Source organism: Suncus etruscus, chromosome 4, assembly GCF_024139225.1.
Source record: "Suncus etruscus isolate mSunEtr1 chromosome 4, mSunEtr1.pri.cur, whole genome shotgun sequence".
NCBI lineage: Eukaryota > Metazoa > Chordata > Mammalia > Eulipotyphla > Soricidae > Suncus > Suncus etruscus.
The window spans coordinates 15,308,677-15,334,361 of record NC_064851.1 but is presented as its reverse complement, the minus strand read 5'-3'; the positions used below and the strand labels follow the sequence as shown (position 1 = coordinate 15,334,361).

General features: G+C 38.2%; 1 protein-coding gene across 1 annotated transcript in view; it reads left to right on the top strand.

Annotated features, from left to right (window-relative positions):
• Positions 1–13,995, top strand: part of CD163 (CD163 molecule) — a 35,384-nt gene extending 21,389 nt beyond the window's left edge. Inside the window, exons 7-15 of the mRNA XM_049771978.1 lie at positions 3,017–3,331; positions 3,657–3,971; positions 4,070–4,162; positions 4,242–4,556; positions 6,195–6,515; positions 7,639–7,998; positions 8,502–8,609; positions 11,454–11,549; positions 13,956–13,995. Coding sequence (XP_049627935.1) covers positions 3,017–3,331; positions 3,657–3,971; positions 4,070–4,162; positions 4,242–4,556; positions 6,195–6,515; positions 7,639–7,998; positions 8,502–8,609; positions 11,454–11,549; positions 13,956–13,972 — 1,940 coding nt within the window. The 3' untranslated portion in view covers positions 13,973–13,995. The remainder of the gene's footprint in view (positions 1–3,016; positions 3,332–3,656; positions 3,972–4,069; positions 4,163–4,241; positions 4,557–6,194; positions 6,516–7,638; positions 7,999–8,501; positions 8,610–11,453; positions 11,550–13,955) is intronic.
• The last annotated feature ends 11,690 nt before the right edge of the window (positions 13,996–25,685 follow it).

The following is a 25,685-nucleotide window of genomic DNA, read 5'->3' as shown; positions in this document are numbered from 1 at the left end:
TTATTGGAATTTTTGATCAAGTAGGAAGTTAGCAGCCAGAGTCATGGTGGGCCACACCCACTGATGTTGAAGTATAAGTCATACCCACTAGACACTCCAAGTAGCGGCACATTCTTCTTGCCCTCTGCATTACTGTACAACAATAGAACATTGTTTCAAGAGTAATATCATCCACTGACACTAGGGATAATTGTTGTACAATGAATTCGATACATGGCATTCCCTTCATGGCAACTTACACCTCACTTTCTTGTGGAGAGCTGTACAGTTTTCTCTCCTCCAAGCAATAAGGAAAACTGTAAAGCATTTTTGTTGATGTGCATTATCTTGTTTTTCATATCTTTCTGACCATACTCTTTACAAATTCCACACTTTTGTTAGCTGGGGTGAAGGATCAGGGTTCCATCACTTCCCAGCAATGTTCAGGGCTTATTACTGACTCTTTGTCATGGGCCACTTCTGGAAGTGCTCACAAGACTTTATTAGTGTTGAGGACAGAACTTGGATCTGTAGCACACAAGATAAGGACCTTACTCTGACTGTGATATCAAACTCCACCCTTATTGAAGGAGCCAGTCATAGTCAAAAAAATGCCCAGAGACATATTAATATAACATGCTTAGAAAGATCCCATCCTCATTAGATGTCTGTGCATTCCTCCAACTATAAAAGTCTTTCTGCATATATATATATATATGTACATATATATATTATTATTAATTCCATATTCTCCAAGAGCTGAAATCTGGGATCTGTCTGCCTGCATGGCCCCATATGTTTTCTTTTTAAGGTTTACTGAGCTGTTTATTGTTAGCTGAATATTCTGTTGTTGATTCTGTTTGTTAAGCTATGTAGTTTCTAAGATCATTTTATATCTAATTGGTGTATTTCTACTGGAAATTTAGTATTAAATTATGGGGTGGTGCATGGGTGTATAAGCAACCATGTCAACCCTATCTTCCTTTACCAGCTAAACTACTGGGGCAAGAAGGGTTATTAGTGGGACAGTAAACATGATTGTACATTTTGTATTAGTCCTATAAACCAAAAATATAAATGGGCTATTATACCACAGGGGCTTTTCTCAAGTATGGGCATTTTTGATCTCCAAATGTCAAGTGCTTCTGGCATAGCTCAAATATTTTGATTGATTAATTACAACCAATGGTGATAAATGATAGTGATAGAAGGTCTATCCTTACCACGTTTTAAAGGTTGAATACTCATTGATTGACTTCAGTTGCTTTCAAAGTCAGCAAACTAGTGAGCAGTTTGGAAGTATTGTAGGCTTCTATTCTATTTGCTTTAATCCAATGCTATGTAAAAGTAACTAAGATTGGGAGCATTTGACCATCTGTTTGGTTGTGCTTTTGTTGCCTTCTCAATTAAGGTAAAAGGATACTTAACTTTTCCCCAAGAGCTGAAGAGATAGCACAGAATAGGGTGCTTGCCTTGCACTTGGCCAACACTGATTTGCTTCTTACTGACTCATGGTTTTTAGAGCCTGCCAGGAGTAAACCCTGAGCATCACTGATTTGGTATGGACCAAAACTTTTTTGAAGGATATTTTCAATACTATAAGTTCCAAATTATATAATTCTCAATTAATGATATATAACAGTTTTAAAAAGGATAAAATCTCTTTACAAAAGTGGTAATTTTTTTTTCATTTCTGTTTGCAAGCTGGCTACTTGTTTTGTTTTGTTTTGGTGCCATTCCCAGCAGCAGTCAAAGGTTACCCCTGGCTCTACATACAAAAATAACTCCTGGCAGGCTTGGTGACCATAATGAATGTCGGTGATGGAACCTTGGTTGGTTGCATGCAAGGCAAATGTCATATGTTTGCAAGGCAAAGAATACCAGTGCTGTCACTCTAGCCTCAAATCTGGCTAATTTTGGTATAATATTATACTACCAGTATGTATTACTAGGATTTATAATATTCTGACAATCTGATTATTTCCAAGATTTTTGTACTTTTACCATCTCTTCTCAGTGTTCGTGAATACAGTTTTCCTTCCCAGGTGGTGTTCAAATATCTGACCAAGACTCTTTAGTGTTTCAGACATAATATCTGAGTCTTTAGTATATCCTGCCTACTCGTTGGATTCACAGAAATATAAACTTTAGATTTTATTACTGGCATGTATTCCTCTATAGTATCAAATTATTTTACTATATATCAAACAGTTTAGTAATTCTTCAGACAATGGCATAATGACCCCCTTTAAAGATAAGACAATTCTCACAAATTTTCTTTTATGAAGTTAAGTTTAAATAATTCTATTTCTACTTAATTGTAACAAACAATATTAAATATTTATACCTGCTAAGGGACAGGTTTGGGTAGAGGGTTAGAAACTGGAGACAATAGTGGAGGGAATGTGGTAGGATTGGTATCAGAATATTGAATGCTAGAAATAAAATGTATTATAAGAAACTTTGTAATCCATGGTGTTTAAATTAAAAGATTTATAAGTAAATAAACAAATATAAACTGGAAGATTGTAATATAAGCAGTATATATACATTAAATTCTCTTAAATAAATACATGGAAGTGTTTGAAAGTTAACAATATGTTTGAAGATGGTCCTTATCCATCTTGATTGGAAAGAGGATTAGAAACAAGTCTATCACTTGGGAAGCTATAACAAAGATCTCTACAACATACATAATGATGTAGTAAAGCATTAGAAACAAATATGGAAGAGAAATGTGCTGGAGGGCTGACAGATTAGTTTTCTACATGTTAAGTATATTGAAAGGATCAAGGTCCTAGTTTATGAAATGTGCTACTTGACTTCCGATGTTAGTCCTTCACTGTGTTCTGAGAAAATGACCACATTTTTTCATGTTTCCTATTCCTTGCCTATGAAATTGGAAGGTTTCTAATACTAATCTCCAAATACAATTGTTAGGATGACAATTAAGTGCTTAGTAAAATAAGTGCTTAGTAAAAAGGTTCTATAATTCTCCCCTTTCCCCCCATTCCAATGACATGTTATATGTTCTTAGCCCACAGGGAAGTCAGGCTGGTCGGAGGTGACATTCCCTGCTCTGGTCGTGTTGAAGTGAAGCACGGAGATGCCTGGGGCACAGTCTGTGATTCTGACTTCTCTCTAGAAACTGCCAATGTGGTGTGCAGGGAATTACAGTGTGGGGTCGCCATCTCTATTCTTGGGGGAGCTTACTATGGAAAAGGACAAGGAAGTATCTGGTCTGAAGAATTCCAGTGTGAGGGAAATGAGTCCCATCTTTCCCTCTGCCCAGTAGCACCTCGTCCAGATGGAGTTTGTGATCACAGCAGGGATGTTGGAGTGATCTGTTCAAGTAAGAAAATGATTCTTTTGTTCCTGTATTGTGGAGAGGGCAGGCATTTGGTGGTCACAGATGCCTTTTAAAAATTCATTTCTCTGGATCGGACGAGTGGCCCAAGTGATTGGGCATTTGCCTTGGGCAGGCAAACCTAGGACGGACCTCGGTTAGATCCCCCAGTGTCCCATATGGTCCTCCAAGCCAGGAGCAATTTCTGAGCACATAGCCAGGAGTAACACCTGAGCATCATCGGGTGTGGCCCAAAAACCAAAAATTAAATAAATAAATAAATAAATAAATAAACAAACAAACAAACAAACAAATGTATATCTCTTTCCAGGATTCACTGAAATCCGCTTGGTGAATGGCAAATCCCAATGTGATGGACAAGTAGAACTCAAGATGCTGGGGTCTTGGGGTCCCCTCTGCAACACTCAGTGGGACATGGAAGACGCCCACGTTTTGTGCCAGCAGCTTAAATGTGGAGTTGCCCTTTCTATCCCAGGAGGGTCGCATTTTGGGAAAAACAGTGTTCAGGCCTGGAGACATATGTTCCACTGTACTGGCATTGAAAAGTCCTTAGGAGATTGTCCAGTAGTAGCTCTGGGTGCACCGCTCTGTTCGGCAGAGCAAGTGTCCACTGTCATCTGCTCAGGTAATTGGCTCAGCTCAGCACCCTTAGTCTGCACCTGACCTCCCTTCTTCAGTCTCATCTTTTGTGCCTTGAATGATTGAGAGGTTTGGTTTTTGCAGGAAATAAGAGTCACACATTATTCCCCTGCAATTCCTCAACTTCACTCCCAACAAGCTCTCCCATGTCAGAAGAAAGATCTTCTGCCTGCATAGGTGAGAAACATCCTTTTCCAAAGTAAAGGATCTCAATGATTAGGAAGATGTTTTGGTAACTTTGGTTTTCTCTTTTCAGGGAGTGGTCAACTCCGTCTGGTAAATGGAAGCAATCGCTGTGCAGGGAGAGTAGAGATCTACCATGAGGGATCCTGGGGGACAGTCTGTGATGACAGCTGGGACCTGAGTGATGCCCATGTGGTGTGCAAACAGCTGGGTTGTGGTTTGGCCATTAATGCCACCGATTCTGCTCATTTTGGGGAAGGAACAGGTCCCATTTTGCTGGATGAGATCCATTGTAATGGAAAAGAGTCTTTTCTTTGGCAATGCCATTCCCATGGCTGGGGAAGGCACAATTGCCGACATAAGGAGGATGCAGGAGTAATTTGTTCAGGTACGTTTTGCACAGACCTTCTAGCCACAGTTACATAAGAAAGAACTGCTATGGAGCCACAGGCAGTGAGGGATGTTAATCTGGGAGAATCCATTGAAAAGCAAGAGGGAACCCACGTAAGAGTTCAGATTCTAAGAGTGTAATGTATTGCCACCTCATGTGCAAGTTAGTATAACATCAGAAAGAAAAAGATACTCACATGTCATGGAAATGATGACAAGCCTAATAGCAAAAATATTTTATATAAATATATATAGATGAGTCCTGGATGTTAGTTAAGGAATAGTGTGTTGCTTGATAATTATTGCATCAAGCAATAAAATTTGAGTCTCTTTTAATTGATCATAACAGTGATCATCTTATTCTTACACTTAGTAGCAATAAAATTCTGCAGAGGAAAGATAATCATCATGTCCAACTTATGTTTCATGAAGATCAATGAGCATTATTGATAGACAAAAAATTAACACATAAATCCACAATTTCTGTTTTGTCTACATGGCAAGCTTTAAACATAATTATGAAGTAGAAAAATGTAGTCGGTTCTCATATGTTGAGTAAAAATAGTTATATTACTCAGTTACTTTGGAAAGTGTGAAAATTGTATGTTATAGAGGTAATTTCTTCATGTCATTAAAGTTGTGTGTGGGCAGGGGACACACTTGGTGATACACAGAAGCTCAGAAGCTAGTATACAGGTGATCATGTCATATTGGGCTCAAAGCCATGTATCCCACATGAAATCACTCTGGTATTTTTAGCTCTCTCCTCTTCCTGGCATACCACCATCAATTTTTAATGACATATCTCTGGTTGAGGTTATGTAGAGCAGAGCTCTTCAGTGCTAAAAAGAAGGTAATATTCCAATTTATGATGATATAATCCACAAAACTTTCATTTTAGTATGTAGTCCTCTTATTAAATTTTAACTAATAGGGGGTAATTCTAAGTAAAATTAATGAATAGAATTTTTTTTTTTGGTTTTTGGGTCACACCCGGCAGTACTCAGGGGTTATTCCTGGCTCCAGACTCAGAAATTGCTCCTGGCAGGCACGGGGGACCATATGGGCGCAGGGATTCGAACCGAAGACCTCCTGCATGAAAGGCAAACGCCTTACCTCCATGCTATCTCTCCGGCCCTTGAATAGAATTTTTAAGGGTCAATTTACAGTCATCTAGGGAGAAAAAATTTAACGAGATTGAGCATTTGACAGAGTTCATATTCACAGTGGCATTTGAGAGGTTTCAGAATACAAAACTCAAGATCAGAATTTTATAAGATATTTAAAGAACATTTTGTATAGTTTACTATAACCTAATGAACCATTATTATAAAATTACTCATACATATGGGGGCCAGAGCAATAGCACAGTGGTAAGGCATTTGCCTTGCACGCAGTCAACACAGGACACCCCCTGGTTCGAATCCCAACATTCCATATGGTCCTCTGAGCCTGCCAGGATCGACTTCTGAGTGAAGAGCCAGGAGTCACTCCTGAAGGCGTGACCAGGACCTAAAAACAAAACAAAAAAAAATTACTCATACATATTGTCCCATTCTTTAAAATCATCTTTTTGCCAGAGTCAAATCTTCAGAAACAGTGTGAAACTATTAATCTTTGCAATTCTGCCCCCCAGAGTTCATGTCTCTAAGAGTGGTCAGCAAATCCAGCAAAGACACCTGTACAGGACGTCTAGAAGTTTTTTACAATGGAGTTTGGGGCAGCATTGGCAAAAGTGGCATATCTGCAACCACTGTGAAAGTGGCATGCCAGCAGCTGGGCTGTGGGGACAATGGGACCATCAGCTCTGCCTCTTCAGACAAGATAATACCCCGTCACATATGGGTGGACAATGTTCAGTGTCCAAAAGGACCCAACACATTATGGCAGTGCCCATCATCTCCATGGAAGCACAGACTGGCTAAGCCTTCAGAGGAGACCTGGATCAAATGTGACAGTGAGTTCCTTTGGCTCTATGTGAAAACTTCATGCCACAGTGCCATTGTCATCTTCCTTTCAAATTAAGTAAGATTCAGTATTTCTGATACTTTTTATACCTGGATGGTGTCATGGGTTTCAGTACACTTAGCCTTTTGTATTCACAGATCATGGATTTTTTTTCAAAGCTATCATATATCCCACGATCCTGAGAATTTTATTTTTGTGCTTTCTCAAATGAGGTATTGGACTGTATGATTCTGTATTTGACTAGTCAATCTTTCCTTTTACCTTTTCCTTTCAACTACTATCTTAGTATATCACTTAAAAAGATGCAGCGGTCCAAATAATTCATCTTAAAGTATTTTCCCATTTGGCTTCTTAAACTGGGAAAATATTTCTAAGTCTCTGGCAGTCTCTCAACTCATTTTCTAATTGAAAGAACATAGCATTATTAACTTTAACTTTATTCATTGGACATTCTGTGAGTTACATTTACGTTCTTAATCTAGAATTAAATATGCCAAGCTTTCTGAGAAGACATGTTCACTTGCAAGAGAAGAATTTTGTTTTATGGAACCAGAGAGATAGTACAGAAATTGCCTGGCATTCCACTGAACCTGGTTCAAATTCCTGGCACTGCAAATGGTCCCCTGAGCATCTCCACAGGTCACTTCTAACCACAGATCCAGGAATATACCTTCTGACCACTAGGTGTCACCCCAAACACCCCACAAAAAGAATTAGATTTTGTTTTCTAAATGAATTTGTATTTTTATCCATTTTGATATGTATATTGTATATATGTCTATACATATACATTGTTTCAAATAAACATAACTTTTCAGTTTCAGTAATGTCCCATCATAACATTCCTAAGTTTCCATTGTACATCACTAAAAAATAAACATGTGCATAGAACCCACATTAAGTTCAGCATCAAAAGTTCAATTTTATCCTTGACCATTCAGCTGTGCTTTATTACCTGACTTGTTCAGCCCTTGCTCCTTCTCTTTTCTGAATTGAAATGCACTCTGAGCAGTTTTTAAATCAATGTTTAGCTTGTTTTAAATGAGTTCTGTGCTGTGATGCCGTAGATGTGTCTTTATTCTCAGAAATGATCTAAGTATCTGCTTTTTTAGGTAATATCAGACTTCGAGGAGGAAACACTACTTGCTCTGGACGTGTAGAGATCTGGCATCGAGGTTCCTGGGGAACCGTTTGTGATGATTCATGGGACATTAAAGATGCAAAGGTGGTGTGTGGGCAACTAGGATGTGGCCCAGCTGTGGAGGCCCTAAAAGAAGCGGCCTTTGGTCAGGGGACTGGCCCCATATGGCTCAGTGGAGTGAAGTGTAAAGGAAATGAGTCTTCCTTGTGGGATTGTCCTCCAGGAACCTGGGGACACAGTGACTGTGGGCACAAGGAAGATGCTGCAGTGATATGCAGGGGTGAGTTTCATGAATGTGGATTAAGTTTAGAATCTCTGGAAGCAAAGAGAGGTTGGAGTGAAGTTTGAGGTCTGAGTGAATTCCACAAGGACCTGATGATGTTTCAGTCTGAAGGAATAAGGTAGATCTTTGTGTTTATATGTTGGTTTTCACCAAGGAAAAGTTTTTTTCTTGTATATATCTCTATGCAAATGGAAGAAACAGGAGTTCTAAGCAAGAAGGGGGAGTTTGGTTTAAATATGCTAAAAACTATAGGGGGAATTGATATATGTATTCTGTCTAATTTTTATAGAATTAAGAGTCTATTTTTTTTTTTATAGAAAAGCTAGTGAGTGAAAAACCACCAAGTGCTACAGGTATGACATGGAGTTTTTGAGCAATGTATTCAATGGTCATCAATGTTTTGATTTTCTCATGTTGAGATATTGGGTCAAAATAAGTTCTAAGAGTCTGAATTTTCTTTGGTGATTCTGCGCATGACTTTAAAAAGTTAACAGGGACTCTAGACATTTAATTAAGAGAGTATTATCTTTTGTGATATTATTTGTGCCTAGGTCATGCAGTCCTTATTGTCTTTGGTATCCTTGGGATTATTCTCTTGGTGTCTCTTATGGTATTCCTCCTGTGGACTCTGAAGCAAAGACAGAGACAGCGACTTGCAGGTATGAATCAAATGATTATTTCCTGATCTTTCTATAGCATGAGAAGTGTGTTAGGATTTTTTTTTTTTGATTTTTGGGTCACACCCGGCAGCGCTCAGGGGTTACTCCTGGTTCCACGCTCATAAATTGCTCCTGGCAGGCTCAGGGGACCATATGGGACACTGGGATTCGATCCAATGACCTTCTGCATGAAAGGCAAACGCCTTATCTCCATGCTATCTCTCTGGCCCGGTATGTTAGGATTTTTAAACATCTTAGATATAATTATCAATTGGTCAGAAACATGAACTATAAGCAGCTTCTCGGGGAATTGACTTTATAGGACAGAGAGTTCTTTGGTTGTAAGGATGATTCCTTTAATCTACATGTTTAATAGGGACATTATGGAATTGACCATTTGTGCTGCTTCTAAGGAGAGATATGTGATGATATGCATAAAATGCCACAAAGCAATCATCTATGCAAATGGTACCCTAAAAAGGAAGCCTTTCTATCAGACAAGAGTTCAAACTAAATAGGATGATCAGAGATAAGACTCTATGTTTACTAGGGGATCATTATATGTTGATCAGGGGATCATTATATCAAAAGAGTAACTTGCCATAGTGGAGTTAAGTTATTGATATTTAGAAAAAATATTAACATAAGGGAATTGGTGGTCATTTTTCCACGAGTTTTTAAATGTTTCATTGCTTTCTCTGTTTTCCTTTTGATATTGTTCTTTTGTATAGAAATCAACTACCATTTGTCAATTCTTGTTAGTTTCTTCCACGTATGTTTGCTTTAGGGTTATTAAGTACTTCATTACATCTAAATGACTAAATTTATTTCCCTTTTTAAAAATTAAAGCAAATCTGAGTTCATTCTGGGCACCCCCCTTTGTAGCTAATCTTTTTTTAGGTCATTTTATATTTTTGATGGACATTGCTGCTTCTGAGTAACATACTGTTTCCTTGCTTTTTAAAGACCATTTAGCATTTCTTATACACCTTGTTTAGTGGCAATTAATACCTTATGGATATTATTTGTCTAAAGTTGTGGGGTTATTTTTTGTAGCTCTTATTATTTAAATGTTGTTCCTCTAAAACCTGCCTCATAAATCTCTTACAGTTTTATTTGTAACAATTTTTTTCTATTTTAATTTTATTTCTCTTGTTTTGAGATCACTTGTTCAGTTTTCTACTTCTTTGATTCTGCTACTGAAACCTGCTATTCTATTTTCAGCTCAGAGACCACTCTTTATCTCATTTCCCTTTAAATTTATTGATTATTTATTTCACTTAGTTCTTTATTTAATTGAACATTGATAGGACTTACTTGGAATTCTTTATCAGAGTATTTAGGAAGTTCAGTGTATTTGAACCCATTTGGGGCTTTTGTCTTCACTCATCAGTGAGGATGAGCTTTGGTTTTTCTCATTATGCTTAGGGTCACATTGAGACTAGGGTGGAGATCTGAGTATGACCTGGACTGAGCCATTATTAAAGGCTCATGCTTGCAAAGATAGTACCTATGGCTTGGAATTTGTGTCAATCTGAATACCCATTGGGAATTTTGAAACCCAAGTTTCCTATAGAACTAAAAATCCCAAGGTTTAGCCGATCTGAGCTTGGATGCAAAATTGCTGGTATCTGGTGGTGTGCATGAGGTCAAAGTATGACCAACCAGAGCAATGACTAGGGATTATTATGGTCACAGACACCTTGCACAAGTAAACCAGATCACAAATATTCTGTAATACCTGAGCATTTATATTGGGAATGTATTTCCAGATTGTCTGTCCTGTGTTCGCATGGGTCTGTGTGTGGGTAAGGAACTTGTGATGACCTGGATTTAATAGGAATATGGTGCTTCCCTTGCCACATTTGCCCTCTATAGTTGAATGTTCATGCATTCTGATCTGAAAATAATTTTGAAGGCATGGTCTGTTAGCTAGCACCAGAGAGTAGGCTTGACTTGGCAGTATTCACTCTCTTTTGGCTTGCCCAAGCAAGATAGATAACAATGAGATTTTGGTTGGTTGAGGATTATTCAGGATTATAAGGGAATGTTCTTATGAGGATGGGATCTCTCCAACTATAGATCTATATTCCTTCTATAGTTGGAGGAATGCACAGGCATCTCAATGAGGATATTATGTTATATGTCACTGGGCATTTTGTTGACTATGCCTGTCTCCTTCAATAAGGGTGGAGTTTGATAGCACAGGCAGAGTAAATTCCTGCTCTAATATTGGCTAATATTGGTAGGACTCACCTCAGGATTGATATTTTGGGTGCAGAGATAAGATAAAGCCTTAACCATTGTTGAGTGTGCCCTCCCAAAAAAAGATGTGTTATAGAAAAATAAAAATGTTCAATAATGTAGACAAACCTAAAGTATGATGCATTTACTGTTTGACAAAATTAAAAGTTTAGTTAAAGTAGAGATGATGGCTGTTGAGGAAAGGAACAAACTTTAAATTTCTGTATTCCATGAGAACATTACTACTTATTGAGGAGTATTCTATAAGCAAGTGAAAGAGCCAAGCTCTCTATTAGTAGGATTTTTTTTTCTTGGAAACTAGATATATAAGTGGTTGAGTAAGTACCTCATTAGTGAAAAAGTAACATTTTTGAAGTAATGGAGGTCAAAGACAGAGAAGATAAGAACTGATTTAAGAGATTTTTAAAGAAAAACACAAGTGAATTAATTAGAGGAGATGGCTGACTGGTTTGTGTCTATGTATATGCGTGTGTGTGGTACGGTAGGGATAAGATTAAATATCTGCACCAATAGGAAAAGCACACATGAGACAAAGTTTGATGTTTCTGCATATGCCAAATCTGGTATCTCTATTGTTAGTTTTCACTAGAGGAGAGAATTCTGTCCACCAAATCCAATACCGAGAAATGAATTCTTGTCTGAAGGAAGATGATCTGAACCTGCTGACTCCCTCAGGTAAGTGGAATTTTTTTAAAAAAAATTTAAGGCCATATAGTTCAGACCATTGGATGTAATTATGCTGGGGGAGTCGGTTTTGTGTAGCAGTGGAAAGAAATCCAAAGCATGTAATTGGACACTTTTGATGCATGTAAGGAAGAAAGATAGCAATAAAATAAAATTATTCATAGAGAACACTAAAGTTGCAATGATTGTGACACCTCTGGTTAAGCAATCTATGGTTGTTCTGTGAGAGATACAATCATTTAGCAGAATATTATGATTTTGACCTCACTTTAGTAAAAAAAAAAGTAATTGAAACAAAATTAATCTTCTTAAAAGTAGATAAACAGATTCAGTTTGCACCACTCACTATTTCAATTACTTATATAAACAGAGGATTTTCCATTTGGTACTCAGGAGCTTAGGAACCCTCCTAGTGATTCTTAATACTTAGAGATTGTCAGTGTTGCTTTGACCTGTTGTTTTCCCAGGCCACACTGGCAGAGTTCAAGGGATTCTATGGTGCCTGATATTGAACTGGGTTGGGCTGCATAAAATCCCCATACTGTCTCTCCAGCTTCAGATATCTCAAAGTTTCTTTCTCAATTCTACATTTTCTTTTTTGTAACAAACATTTTATGTATTTTGCAAATAAAATATGAACATTGAAGTTTTTAAGATCTTTCTTGCATCCCAAGTATTTACAGTGGCGTCCTTTAAAAGAAATAATGTTTCTATCTTTTTCTTACTTATTACCTATATACTAATTCTGCTACAAACAGCATAATTTACTGTATTAGAATCCCAATGACAGTTACTCCACGAACTTTATGTAATGGAGCACCTTCTTGGTGCTTGCTCCATTCCTTCCAGAGGAATTGTCTCTCACTTCTTCCATCCTAAAGCCTTGACATTATCTACAACTATGTCAAGGAAGTAATTGAAGCTGTAGAAAAGAATTTCCATGTCCCTTATATCACACTTCTTTGACTTCTTAATTGTGTATAAAGTATTTTACAGTGTTCAAAAGAGCATCTAAGACCCTTGAGAGAAATTCTGACTTATTTTCCAGTAATTTTGGGGGATTTTTTTGTTGTTTTTTTGTTTTGTTTTGTTTTGAGGCCACACCTGGTGATGTTCAGGGGTTACTCCTGGCTATGCGCTCAGAAATTGCTTCTGGCTTGGGGAATCATATGGGATGCCAGGGATCGAACCGGGGTCCATACTGGATCAGCCATGTGAAAGGCAAATGCCCTACCACTGTGCTATTGCTCCAGTCCCAGTAATTGTTTTCTTGCTTTTAGAAAACTCCATGAATATAGTGGTTTAATTGTTGAAATAATTTTATGTCTTAATTTCTTCCTATTTATGATGAAAAAGGGGACTATTCTGAGGCACACTAAAAATGAAAATGGAAATTTATAATCCAGTGAGGTGGGTGAAGAAATTGTGTTTTTCATTGTTCAAAATGGATACATTCTCTTAGAAAATTTAGAACCTATGAATTATAAAGAAAAAAATAAGATATGTATACATCCATTTTCATGTACATTTATATGTTTGTGTATATATATTCCTATTGAAAATACATAAGGCTGACTTCTATATTTTATAAATATGACTTATCCCTTCATTAGTTAACACCAATGGTGCATCATGGGGTTAAGATGCTGGGTAGGGGCCGGGCGGTGGCGCTAAAGGTAAGGTGCCTGCCTTGCCCGCGCTAGCCTTGGACGGACCGCGGTTCGATCCCCGGTGTCCCATATGGTCCCCCAAGCCAGGAGCAACTTCTGAGCACATAGCCAGGAGTAACCCCTGAGCGTTACCGGGTGTGGCCCAAAAACCAAAAAAAATAAAAAAGATGCTGGGTAAATAAATGTCTAATAAATATATTAAAAATAATTATATCAAAAAAGAGAGACTTCTAAGCTTTTTAAAAGGTGATAAGATACTAAAAATTAGAATCAACACATAGAAAATATATTCTTTGCAAAAATATTTATGTGGCATTAGAAATACAAATTGAGGCCAAAAGTTAATACCCAGTACATCATATGGTCTCCAGAGCTACCAGCAATGATCATAAAGTGGAGCGATTTTTGAGCGGGAGCCAGAAATAATCCCTGACCGGCCAGGTGTGGCCCCCCAAAATAATAAAAAAATAAATCATAAAGTTATAAAAAAGAAATACAATTAAAATGGCATTTCTGGATGTGCCAATGTAATTGTATATAATAGAAATAATTCTATGCACTAAAGTTTATTGTGTTGATCATTTTGTTTCAAATGTAAATGATTGTGTTTCAGCTTTATACTGTAATATAATATATTGTGATAATTAGGAAATAAAATAACACAATCTAATACTTCCATGCTTTTATATATGGAAGAAAAATAATTTTTATTTATTGCCTTATTCAGACTTGATAAAGACTTGATAAAGACTGAACGAGAACGGAACAAGAATGGAGTGAGAATCCACCTCATTCACTGAACATGAACTGAACGGATACAATATAGCTCTTAGTCTTCTAGTCTCCAAGACTGCTGATGAATTTATCAAATTTAAATTGGAAAATGTGACTACTAAAAGTTGTATAGAAGATTCCCTAGAGAGTAAAAAAAAGTAAATAGCTGGTTTAAATTATTCGTAACTTTCTGTTGGTATTATGGCATTGGGGGGGGGGTTTGAGAGTGATTGTCTTAAATATAAAATGCTTCATCATTTTCACGTAATACATTTTCTACTTTGATTTAAATAATAGATTTCTTCTTATTTTAAAATATCCCATAAAAGTGTCAGAATTTTTTCATACCATACAGACTACACTGGTTAATGAAATGAAGTGAACATGAAGAAATTTAAAATGCGAGTAAGAAAAGAAATGCTTTAGGTCAACAGTTTATAAAATCCCAGAATTTGCCACCATGTAAATTCACCATCTATGTTTATTAAAGGTGGACTTTTTCTCCTAGTAGTATATATGATGCCAATTTGTTTCTTCATCCAGTCTCCAAAGAACCCACTGGATAGGGGAATTGTTCCCTGTGCTCCGACAAAGCCCATCAGAACACTGAACAATCAATATGACTAAGAAAGATCTTTCTGTTTTTCTCATGAATGTTTATTTAAAGTGATGGATAACTAAACTGCCCACTTTGTGTTTTTTTTTTCATTTTGGGGTCACGCCTGGTAGTGCTCAGAGATTATACCTGCCTTGGTACTCAGGAATCACTTCTGGCTAGCTTAGAAGACCATATGGATGCTGGGATCAAACCTGAATCAGCTGTGTGTAAGGAAAATAAATGCCTTACTTTCTGTACTATTACACCAGCCATAAACTTTCCTTTTTTCCCAATTATGATTAACATTTACAATCTAATTTGGGGGAACTGGAGTGAGACTATAGGGGTAAGGATCTTATGTTTCATATGGCTGACCCAGACAGATCCCTTGCACCACATGTGGTACAAATACTGAGCACAGTCTGAGACCTGAAGACCCAAAACCAAATAATAACAGAATCTAATTTAAGATACACTGTAAAATTTTCTCAAACTTTATTGAATGTGCTTGTGTTCACATCGACAAAGCTTTCATTAAAAATCCAGCTGTCGGCAATATGACTTCCTCTGGTTCTTTTGACTTAGTAGCTGTAAAATGTCTGCTAAACAAAGAAGGGACATATTTTCTCTTTTGGGTAAATTCTATATTAATATTTTTTGTGCTAAATAGTAATCTTCCTGAATGCTCTTTATAGTGAATTCCTCTTGGATTTCAAGCAGATTTCTTTAATTCCTTTCATTTCTTTAATTCTTTATAATAAATTCCTCTTGGATTTCAAGCAGATTCTTTAATTCCCTGAACATGTCATATCCTAATATGAACAGGAAGTCACAAGGAAAACTCAACCTCAGCTTTTATCACGATTTCTATTTTCAAGTGCCAAAAACTCTGTTTTATAGTTTTATATTTTTAATTTTTTTTTTGTCCTTTTGGTCTCAATGGTGCTCAGGGGTTACTTCCTGGCACTGCGCTCAGAAATCACTCCTAGCATGCTCAAGGGACCAGATGGGATTCTGGGAATTGAACTGGGTTAGTCGCATGCAAGGCAAGCACCCTACATGCTATACTATTGCTCAGGCCCAATATGGTCTCATATTTTTAATAAACAACTTGACACATAGGTTCATGTCTCTTCACCAAACACCTAAAGAGGTCATTGAAGTTATTTTTAATAGCATCATCCCACGGTTTCATCAACGAAATCAGGTTAGGATATTAATAGGGATTATTGTTTTCTAACAAAATATAGCTGTTTAAAAGCAGGGGCACCGGGGGGTGGGGTGGAGCGATAGCGCATTTGCCTTGCATGCAGCTGACCCAGGATGGACCTTGGTTTGATCCCCGGTGTCCCATATGTCCCCCAAGCCAGGAGCAATTTCTGAGCACATAGCCAGGAGTAACCCCTGAGCATCACTGGGTGTGGCCCAAGAACCAAAATAATAATGATAATAAAGCAATAAATAAAAATAAGGGCACTGGTAATGGGAGTTGACTCTGATGGTGGGATTGGTGTTAAAATGCCACATGCCTAAAACTCAATTATTAATAACTTTGTAAACCATAAAATAAAATATTTTATTCACTTTGAAAGTCATAAAAATTTATCACCAGTGAAAACTAAAATAGAAGTGGTTATAAATGCCATAGAATGGAGACAATACCATAATTAAAATAAGAATTTAAAACACACCAGTCTAAAACAATCACATTTCATTATTTTATTACATATTAATATGTTAGAGATTTATATTTTAGGGAGTAAATGCATATTTTAGAGTGTACCTGTTGCCTTGCACACAGCCAACACAAGTTAAAACCCTGGCACTCTATAAGGTTTTCCAAGTGCCACTGGATATAACCCTAAGAATAGAGCCAGGATTAGTTCCAGAAAACTTTTAGGTGTGAAAAAAAAGAAAAAGGAAAGAAGAAAAGGAGATGAAAGGGAATGGAAGATAAGGGGAAAAAAGAGAAATATTATTACTTATTAAAAATCAAAGTTTACAAATGTAATGAAAATGATGATTTAGGAGGACAGAATAATAGCACAGCATTTGGGCATTTATCTAGTATGCGGAAGAACTGGGACAGACCCAAGTTTGAACTCCGGCATTCCATATGGTTCCCTGAGCCTACCAAAAGCAAATTTTGAGTGCAGAGCCAGGAGTAACCCCTGAGTGCAGTCAGGTGTGGTCCAAGAACCAAAAATATAAAAAATATTCATTTATTGTACTTTTAAAATTTTTTTCTTTATTTAAGCATCATGATTATATAAATGATTGTAGTTTAGTTTCAGTTATAAAAAGAACACCCCCTTCACCAATGCAACCTTTCCACCACCAATGCCCCCCATCTACATTCTTCCCCACCCTCTACCTGTATTCTATACAGGCATTTTACTCCTCTCATTCATTAACATTGTCACGACAGTTAGTGTAGTCATCTCTATAACTAAATTCACCCCTATATGTGGTGAGCTTCACATTGAGAGCCAGTCTTTCCAGCCCTTTGTTGTCCCTGGGAATTATTACAATAATGTTTTTTGTTTTTCTTAAAACTCATAGATGAGTGAAATTATTCTGTGTCTATCTCTCTACCTCTGACTTATTTCACTCACTATAAAATTTTATGTACATCCATTTATATGAAAATGTCATGGCTTCATCTCCCATGATAGTTGCATAATATTCCATTTTGCATATGTACCACAATTTCTTTGGCCATTCATTTGTTAAAGGGCATCTGGGTTGTTTCCAGAGTTTGGCTATTGTAAATAGCTCTGCAATAAATATAGGTGTGAGGAAGGCATTTTTGTATTCTGTTTTTGTGTTCCTAGGGTATATTTCTAGGAGTGGTATACCTGAATCATATGGGAGCTCAACTTCCAGTCTTTTGAGGAATCTCTATATTGTTTTCCCTAAAGGCTGGACTAGACAGCATTCCCACCAGTAGTGAATGAGAGTTCCTTTCTCTCCACATCCCTGCCATCACTAATTGTTCTTGATCTTTGCAACGTGTGCCAGTCTCTGTTCCTGGTTGTTCTGTTCCTCTTTGTTGTTTTGATTTGCATCTCTCTGATGATTAGTAATGTGAAGCATTTTTTTCATGTGCTCTCTTTCTTTGTATTTCTTTGTATTTTTTGAGTAATTGTTCATTTATCTCCAATTTTTATGGGGTTAGATATTTTTTCTTGTTCTGATTTCCTCTTTGATATCCTCCCTGATACACTGATTTTTCAGTAATGAGCTGTTTAATTTCCAGGTGTTGAAGTTTTTCTTCTGTGTTCACTTCTAATTTAGGTGCACTGTGATCTGAGAAGGTTGTCTTTACAATTTCTATCCTATTAGTTTTATGGAGATATATTTCATGGGCCAGCATGTGGTCTATGGTGAAGAATGACCCATATGCATTGGAGAAGAATGTGTATTCAGGTTATTGGGGATGGAGTGCCACATATATCTTTTAGTCCACTTTCTTCCATTTCTCTTTTCAGAACTAGTATATTCTTGTTTGGCTTCTGTCTGCTTGACCTATCAAGGGGTGAAAGGGCAAAGTTTTCTTTCAAATTTGTTAACAATTGTATTAAATATTTTTCTGGTCCCTCATGTTTGACTATTGATTATTCCTGGGTATTTTCTTTCTGTGTCTCTGGGACACTAATGACTCTTGTACTGTTTCTGTTGAGTTTATTGAAGACTTCTATTTTTATCTGATTGCATTATTTGAGTATTTTTTCATTGTCTAATGATTTGCTTTAAGGCTCTTTTCCAATTTCTTCTGTTGTATGGAGTTGTTATGCATTTCATCTTCCAGCTCAGTGTTTGTGTCCTCAGCTGCTTTTACTCTGTTGGAGAGGCTTTCCCTTGAGGTTTTTATTTCATCTTCCAAGTTTTCAGACTTCTTATTTCAGTTTGGAGTTTTCTGATATCTATCTTTATATCCTCTTGATTCTTATTTCTGTTCCATTCAACTTGATATATGCCTTCTTTGAGTTCTATGAATATCCTCCATATTTTTTCTCAAAACTCCTCATCTGAAAGGCTAACTAGGTGATTGACTCTTCTCAGGTCATCAGAGCTGCCATCTTCATTCTCTCGGCATGGAGTTGGCCTGCATTGTTTCACCACTGTCTCACATGAGTGTGGTTTTTTTTCTACACGGAATGGTGGAGTTCATTGACTACAAGATGAGTGTGGCTGTGAAGCAGAGCAGAGCAGAGCAGCTGCACTCTTCTAGCTCTACCCTTTGTGGGTGGGACAACTCATCTCTGAAGAAAAGCCCTCAGGAACGATGGACTAAGAGGATCAAAATTTAGGTCACAGAACAGCAGAGAGACAAAGTCCAGAATGTCCGCTGTGTATGTCAAAGAGGCATACAGCAGCACTCATCTCCACCCTTTGTGAGTAGGACAGCTCACCAGGAGCCCTCAGGAAAGGATGGGCAGAGAGGATTAAAATCCAGGCCACAATACAGCAGAGAGACAAAGTCCAGAATGTCTGCTGTGTGTGTCAGTTACACACAGCAGCACTCATCTCCACCCTTTTTTGGCATAGACAGCCTACTTTGCTGGGTTTCAGTTTTCTGTGGTCTTCCTCTGCAGCCTTTAGCAAGAAATCAGGAGGTCAAGTATTGGAATGCAAAGGACCTTTATAAGACAATGGCAGGAGTCTGGCACCACCCTTGTGGTGGTGGGTAGGGGACAGCCTACTTGCTGGGATTACATTCACTGGGGTCTTCCTCTGCATCCTAAAGCAGGAAATCAGGAAGCTTATACTTTTGAATTAAAATGAATTAAAACAGAAATACTAAGCTGTCATTGAAGAGAATTCCTACTGACTGGCAGATGAAAAATAATATAAATAAGAACAATTACAAAAAGAATACATATGTCTGCATACTAAATACATGTTTAATTTTTAAAAAAAAACATATTTACACTGTGAAATATGAGAATTTGATAGTGACAAAAATCATCTTTTGGCAATATGTGGGCCACACTTGATTTTGTTCAGGGCTTATGCTTGACTTTTCTCTGAGGAGAGAGCAGAACTATATAAGATAGGGAACTATATGGGTGCTGGGAGAGAAAGGACCCAAGGTTGGCTTTGTGCAAGGCAAATACATTATTCCCCTGTAGAGTTCTTTTTATGTCAATACAAATATCATTGAAAATATATACTGAAGGTGCGTTCAAACAAATACACCTCTATTATTTTAATGCTTTACAGAGCTCTTTAAAGATAGCAAGTATCAGAATATTTTTATAAATTTAATTTGCTTAAGATTATATCACAATATAGTTGTGAATAAAGATAGGGTTTGCTAGCTCAAAAATCACGAGTTATTAACAAGACACACTAAAAAGCATTCAGCTTAGACTGTCATCATCTCAGAAAACATAATTTTCTTCCCCATCTCCTTTGGAACGGCAGCCCATACTTCTTCATCCCTCAGCTAGTTATTCTGGTCATTGCTAGCTCTACTCATTACACATAATAGTTTTCTATGTTTTCTGTGTATCTGGTATGTATTTTAGTTTTCAGAATTTTTCAGTTATTTTTATGTAATCAGAGCTTCAATTTCTTTTTCTTTTTTCTTTTTTTTTTGTTTTGTTTTTGTTTTTCTTTGAAACACATCAGTGGCTCTTGGGCTTACTCCTGGTTCTATGTCCAGGGAACATTCCTGATGTTACTCTGGAGGACCATATATGGTGCCCAGTATCATAGCCAAGTCAGCCACATACAATACAAGGTAGGCACTCTGCCCACTGTTGTATCTCTCGGTCCTCTCTTTGGATATTTTTAAGTGCTATGCTAACTTCTAAACAAACTTAAATTTTCAATAGTTGCAGTATATATGAATTTTTTCTTCCTATTACTGACAACATAACTCTAAAAGCTAAATTCATCCTGTTTAGATGAAGCTGGAATGTATAAAAATGGTTGACCTATGGCTAAATGAAATAAATGTAGCTCATGCTTCACATGCATAATTTCTGAGTTTGAAACCTGACACTACAACACACAGACATACAAACCCAACAATACTCAAACATTTTTTTTTTTTTTGGTTTTTGGGCCACACCCTGTGACGCTCAGGGGTTACTCCTGGCTATGCGCTCAGAAGTTGCTCCTGGCTTCTTGGGGGACCATATGGGACGCCAGGGGATTGAACCGCGGTCCGTCCTAGGCTAGCGCAGGCAAGGCAGGCACCTTACCTCCAGCGCCACCGCCCGGCCCCTCTCAAACATTTTTTATTTTTATTTATTTATTTTTGTATTTGGGCCACACCCGGTCATGCTCAGGAATTACCCCTGGCTATGTGCTCAAAAATAGCTCCTGGCTTGAGGGACCATATTGGATGCTGGGGATCAAACCGTGGTCCATCCTAGGTTAGCGCATACAAGGCAGGCACCACCACTTGTGCCACCACTCCAGCCCCTCAAAATTTTTTTAAAAACTAGGTTTCCAATACATATCAGAAGCCAGGCTAGCTTCTAATGAAGTCAGAGGGAGAAGGCAGAAAAACAAGAAAAGAATCACCTCATGTCTCCCTTCCTTAGGATTGTCCTCCTCAACTGTAACATTCCTGAAATTCCTCCTACATAGAAGCCAGGGACCGATGTGCAGCTAGAATTTGTGGTTTACTCTCATGATTCCATTGCTGGAACACAAGAACTTAGCAGAGTTTTGTTTGGACCAACATAATATCATTCAAATATCGATTTCTCTACAATTAAGTTGAAAAATCAAGACATACTAAGAGAATATTAATAAGAATAAAGTTTATATAGACATGACATAAATTCATCAATTGGGGAAGAAAAATGGAAGCAAATGGGGTAAAGCAAGTGCCTACAAGGACTCAGAGATGGCATCCTCCTGCCAATTTCAAGATCTGCCAACTCTCCAGAGATTGGGTTTATAGAGACATCACAATTGCATACATGTCCATCTCTAGCGCTGAATCATCTAAAAATCATAGAAGCTCTGACTTGGGCTCATGTGCCCTTCAATGTTCAACACACAAACACACAACATACAATACACATAGAAAATGTGTGTGTTGTTCCTTTCAAAGACTCAAGTTCTTCTGCAGTGGAACAAGGTCTGTTCTTGGTTACAACCTTGAGAGTAAAATTCAGTCCTCATTTGCTAATGGTCTTGATTCCTAAAAAGTCCAGGGCAGATAATGAATATGGCCCCAAGGCAAAACAAATTCTGATCTTTTCCAGAGTACAAACGCAGTTGCTCTGACTCGAGACCTCTATACTCCCTGCCAGCTCCTCCATGGCTGGAAGAGGCTCTTGGTTTTTCTGTGCTTAGACTCATGGCTGAGAAAGCTGGGGTACCAGTGGGAGGGGCTGTTTTCATTTGCAGGGCCGCCTGCTGGGCCACTGAAGGGTTTGTGGCCACTATCAGCATTGGTGGGTATCAGTGGGCCAGGAAAGCAGATCTTCAGCCAGGTTCTGGAGAGAAAGATTCAGAGAAATAATGGGACTTCCTGCAGGATCTCTCTGCTTCCCACCAGACCTGGAGGTTGGAGGTGGTTACCACCTGAAGTGGTATATACCATCTGAAGTGACAGATTTTGAGTTCTCTTCGTTGTTTTTTATGAATTTGATTTTAAACAAAAAAAAAATGCTTTTAATGCTTAAGACATTCCTCCAGTGTGATATCTTTTTTCCTCTTATTTTTCTCTCTCCCCTTTCCCATCTGCCTTCTCTCTATCTCTCTTCCTATCTCTCTCTGTCTCCTCTGTCTTTCTCTCTGCATCTCTCTCTTTCTCTTCCCACCCTTGTAAATTACCATAATTCATATATTGATTCAGTTTTGTGGGTTTCCTAAGCAATACTTACATTTTAAGTTTTTCTTTTGCTCCTTTGCTCTTGTTTGTTTGTTTGTTTGTTTGTTTGTTTGTTTGGGGAGGGTCAGACCTGGCAGCGCTCAGGGGTTATTCCTGGCTCTACACTTAGAAATCGCTCCTGGCAGTCTCCGGGGACCATATGAGATGCCAGGATTCGAACCACGGTCCTTCTGCATGCAAGGCAAACGCCCTGCCTCCGGCCTCTGCTCCTTTGCTCTTAAATGACTTCCTTTTGAGTTCTCAGATACTTCCTTCATCCCACTTAATCTACTCTTAAACCCTATAATGAACTGGAATTTTAAAAAAAAATCACTCAACTAGGTCTTAACCTGAATGGAACGCGTGTTTGAATTTTTTATTCACTAGAATCAACTGAATACAAATTCTGTGTGCCCCTTCTCCCCACCTGCCATCGACTGGAAGCCTCAGCTCCTGCCTGTGGAACCCAGGACACACACACCCAAAAGGACCCATAATGCAGATGTCGGTCTTTTTTGTCATCTAGGCATATCCAGGGCTCTGACCCCTGCTTATTTCCTATCCTTTACACACGCCTCTTCTCCCCAGTGACCCTGCACCATCAAGAAGTTCCCTTGTCACTTCATGCCTCTCACACCTCCAAAAGAAAGACAATGTCACCCCTTCTAACTCACTAACACCAAGTCTTAATACCTGGCCTCAGGTGCCTCTTGGATGCGGACACAGGGTATGGCTTTGGTGGAGCGAGCTGTGATTGAGTGCTTGGGGCAGAAGCAGCCCAGGAGAGATTCTGGTGGGCCTCGAAGCCCCGCATATCCCTCATCTCCTGAGCAGCTACCACAGCCACAGACCTCCTCAGCCCCACCCCTCGACCTGAGCATGGCCTAGATGGGCCCTTCGAGTTCTCCCATGACCAGAGAGGCTGGGCTTCGTGCTACTGCACCTGTGCACCTGCCGCAGGACGACAAGGCAGGAAAGGCCAAAGGAGCCAGCTGTGCAATGAGAGAAGAAGGTATTGAAGAGCTGACAAAAGTGCTATTTACAATAGCCAGACTCTGGAAACAACCAAGATGCCCTTCAACAGATGAATGACTAAAGAAACTGTGGTACATATACACAATGGAATATTATGCACCCATCAGGAGAGATGAAGTCATGAAATTTTCCTATACATGGATGGACATGGAATGTATTATACTGAGTGAAATAAGTCAGAGGGAAAGAGATAGACACAGAATAGTCTCACTCACGTATGGGTTTTAAGATAAATAAAAGATATTTTTGTAATAATTATCACAGACAATAGAGATGAGGGCTGGAAGGTTCAGCTCAGGATAGGAAGCTCACCACAAAGAGTGGTGTGTGCAGTTAGAGAAATAACTACACTGACAACTAACATAACAATGTGAATGAATGAGGGAAGTAAAAAGCATGTCTCAAATACAGGTTGGGGGGATTGGGAGGTAGGAGATTTGGTGCGTGGATGATGGGAATGTTGCACTGGTGAAGGGGGGATGTTCTTTATATGACTGAAACCCAACTACAATCATGTTTGTAATCAAATTGTATAAGCAAAGATATTTAAAGAAAGAAGAGCTGGCAAAGGAATAGTTTCCGGGACAAGGTGAACGAACAAGGTGGAAGAGCTAGACATCAAGCTAAAATAATGATGAATTCAGTGGTGGCCAAAGACCCTTTGCAACATCTAGAAGCTAGAGTTGTGAATTTTCCTGCAAGTGATTGGATCAGAGCACATGAGAATACATTTATGTCTCCCTGAAAGTTAATGTCCCTGAAAAAAGTTTGAAAGGTGGGGTTCCATTTAAAGCAATTTGACATGGGTTCTATTCCCAATAAAAATTTTAAAAAGGGTTTTTATTTCAAGTATAAGAGAGCATTTGAGGATAATGAAGTTTAAAAAATCTCCCAAATCTGTTTGTTAGGTAACACTTGATATATGAACTTTTATCCTTTTCTTCCCATCCTTCCACCTCCACAGTCCCCCTTTTAATGTAACATACACCAGAGAGAAATAATCAGTGAGACCAAATCTATACTTCTAATCTGTAAACTCTCTGGTCCTATTTTTGAGAATCTAATAAGCTTCTAGTGTGACAAGCTCAGCAACACTTGGAATTAGAGGAGGAACATTGTTGTGGGGACTTTTGTGGGTTCAAGTGTTCCCTTCTTCCCAATGGGCTGGCTTAAATATGTTTGATTTACTTCTCTCTCAGAATTAGCTAAGTTTTGCTAACATTATACAATCAAACCACTTGGGAGAAACTCTCATTAACAGTATTTTAAATTACGCGCAAAAACTTTTAATTTGGTCTCTTGTTGCCATGTCCAGAACTGGAAGCCCACCAAATAACCTAAAACAGGTGACTCCACCCACTTTGCTCTTCTTCTTTTATTATTACAGTAAAGGGGGAACTGTGGGGAGCCTAGCTGATGAAACCTGGGACATAGGACACCTCAGTAATTCCTAATCTGGTCACCCACGTGACCAAAAGGCCCATGCCTTGAGAACAAAGGAAATAGACAAAAATAAAGTAATTCAGAGCAGCCCAATATATCCAGCCAGAAAGAAAAATATAGAGTTTGCCTTTGTGTTAGCAAACATTATTAAGAACTCTGTTTGAATCTTATGCCTTTTAGTAAAACGTGCTCAGGTCTACCTCTGCCCCTCCCTACTACCTGCCCCAGTTTATGCTAATGAATGCTTGTAACTGTGATTGGTGTAAAATTTGTAACACCCCTGACGTGTTTCAGCCCTTAAAAGCTGATCCCCCAACAATAAACTTCCCTTTTTGAACAGCATGCGTTGTCTTGAAGGCTTCTTTTACTAATCTCTCTAGTTCTTCTTTACAGGTCGGTTCTGCTCGAGTGAACCCATTAATAACTGGCAACTTTCATTTCCACACCCCCGCGGGTCGGGGGACTCCCGTGAAAGTTGCACCTCTTGATATCAGAAGAAATCTCCAAAATTTAGAAAAAGAACCTGAAATTTAAATATCAAGTCTCATAAAAGAGACTAGAAAAGCCTTTCTAAATAGATTTAGAGAAATAAAATTGGGAAGGGAGGAATAGGAAATCCCCAAAGCATAACCACTTGGAGCAGACTTGTATCTCAGCCAATGAGCAGGTTAAAGTTCTGACTTAAATAGACCCTTTCCTTTGAGACCCAAAGGATTTGAACCTCAACTTTATTCCTATAGCAAGAAGTATAAACATCAGAAGCC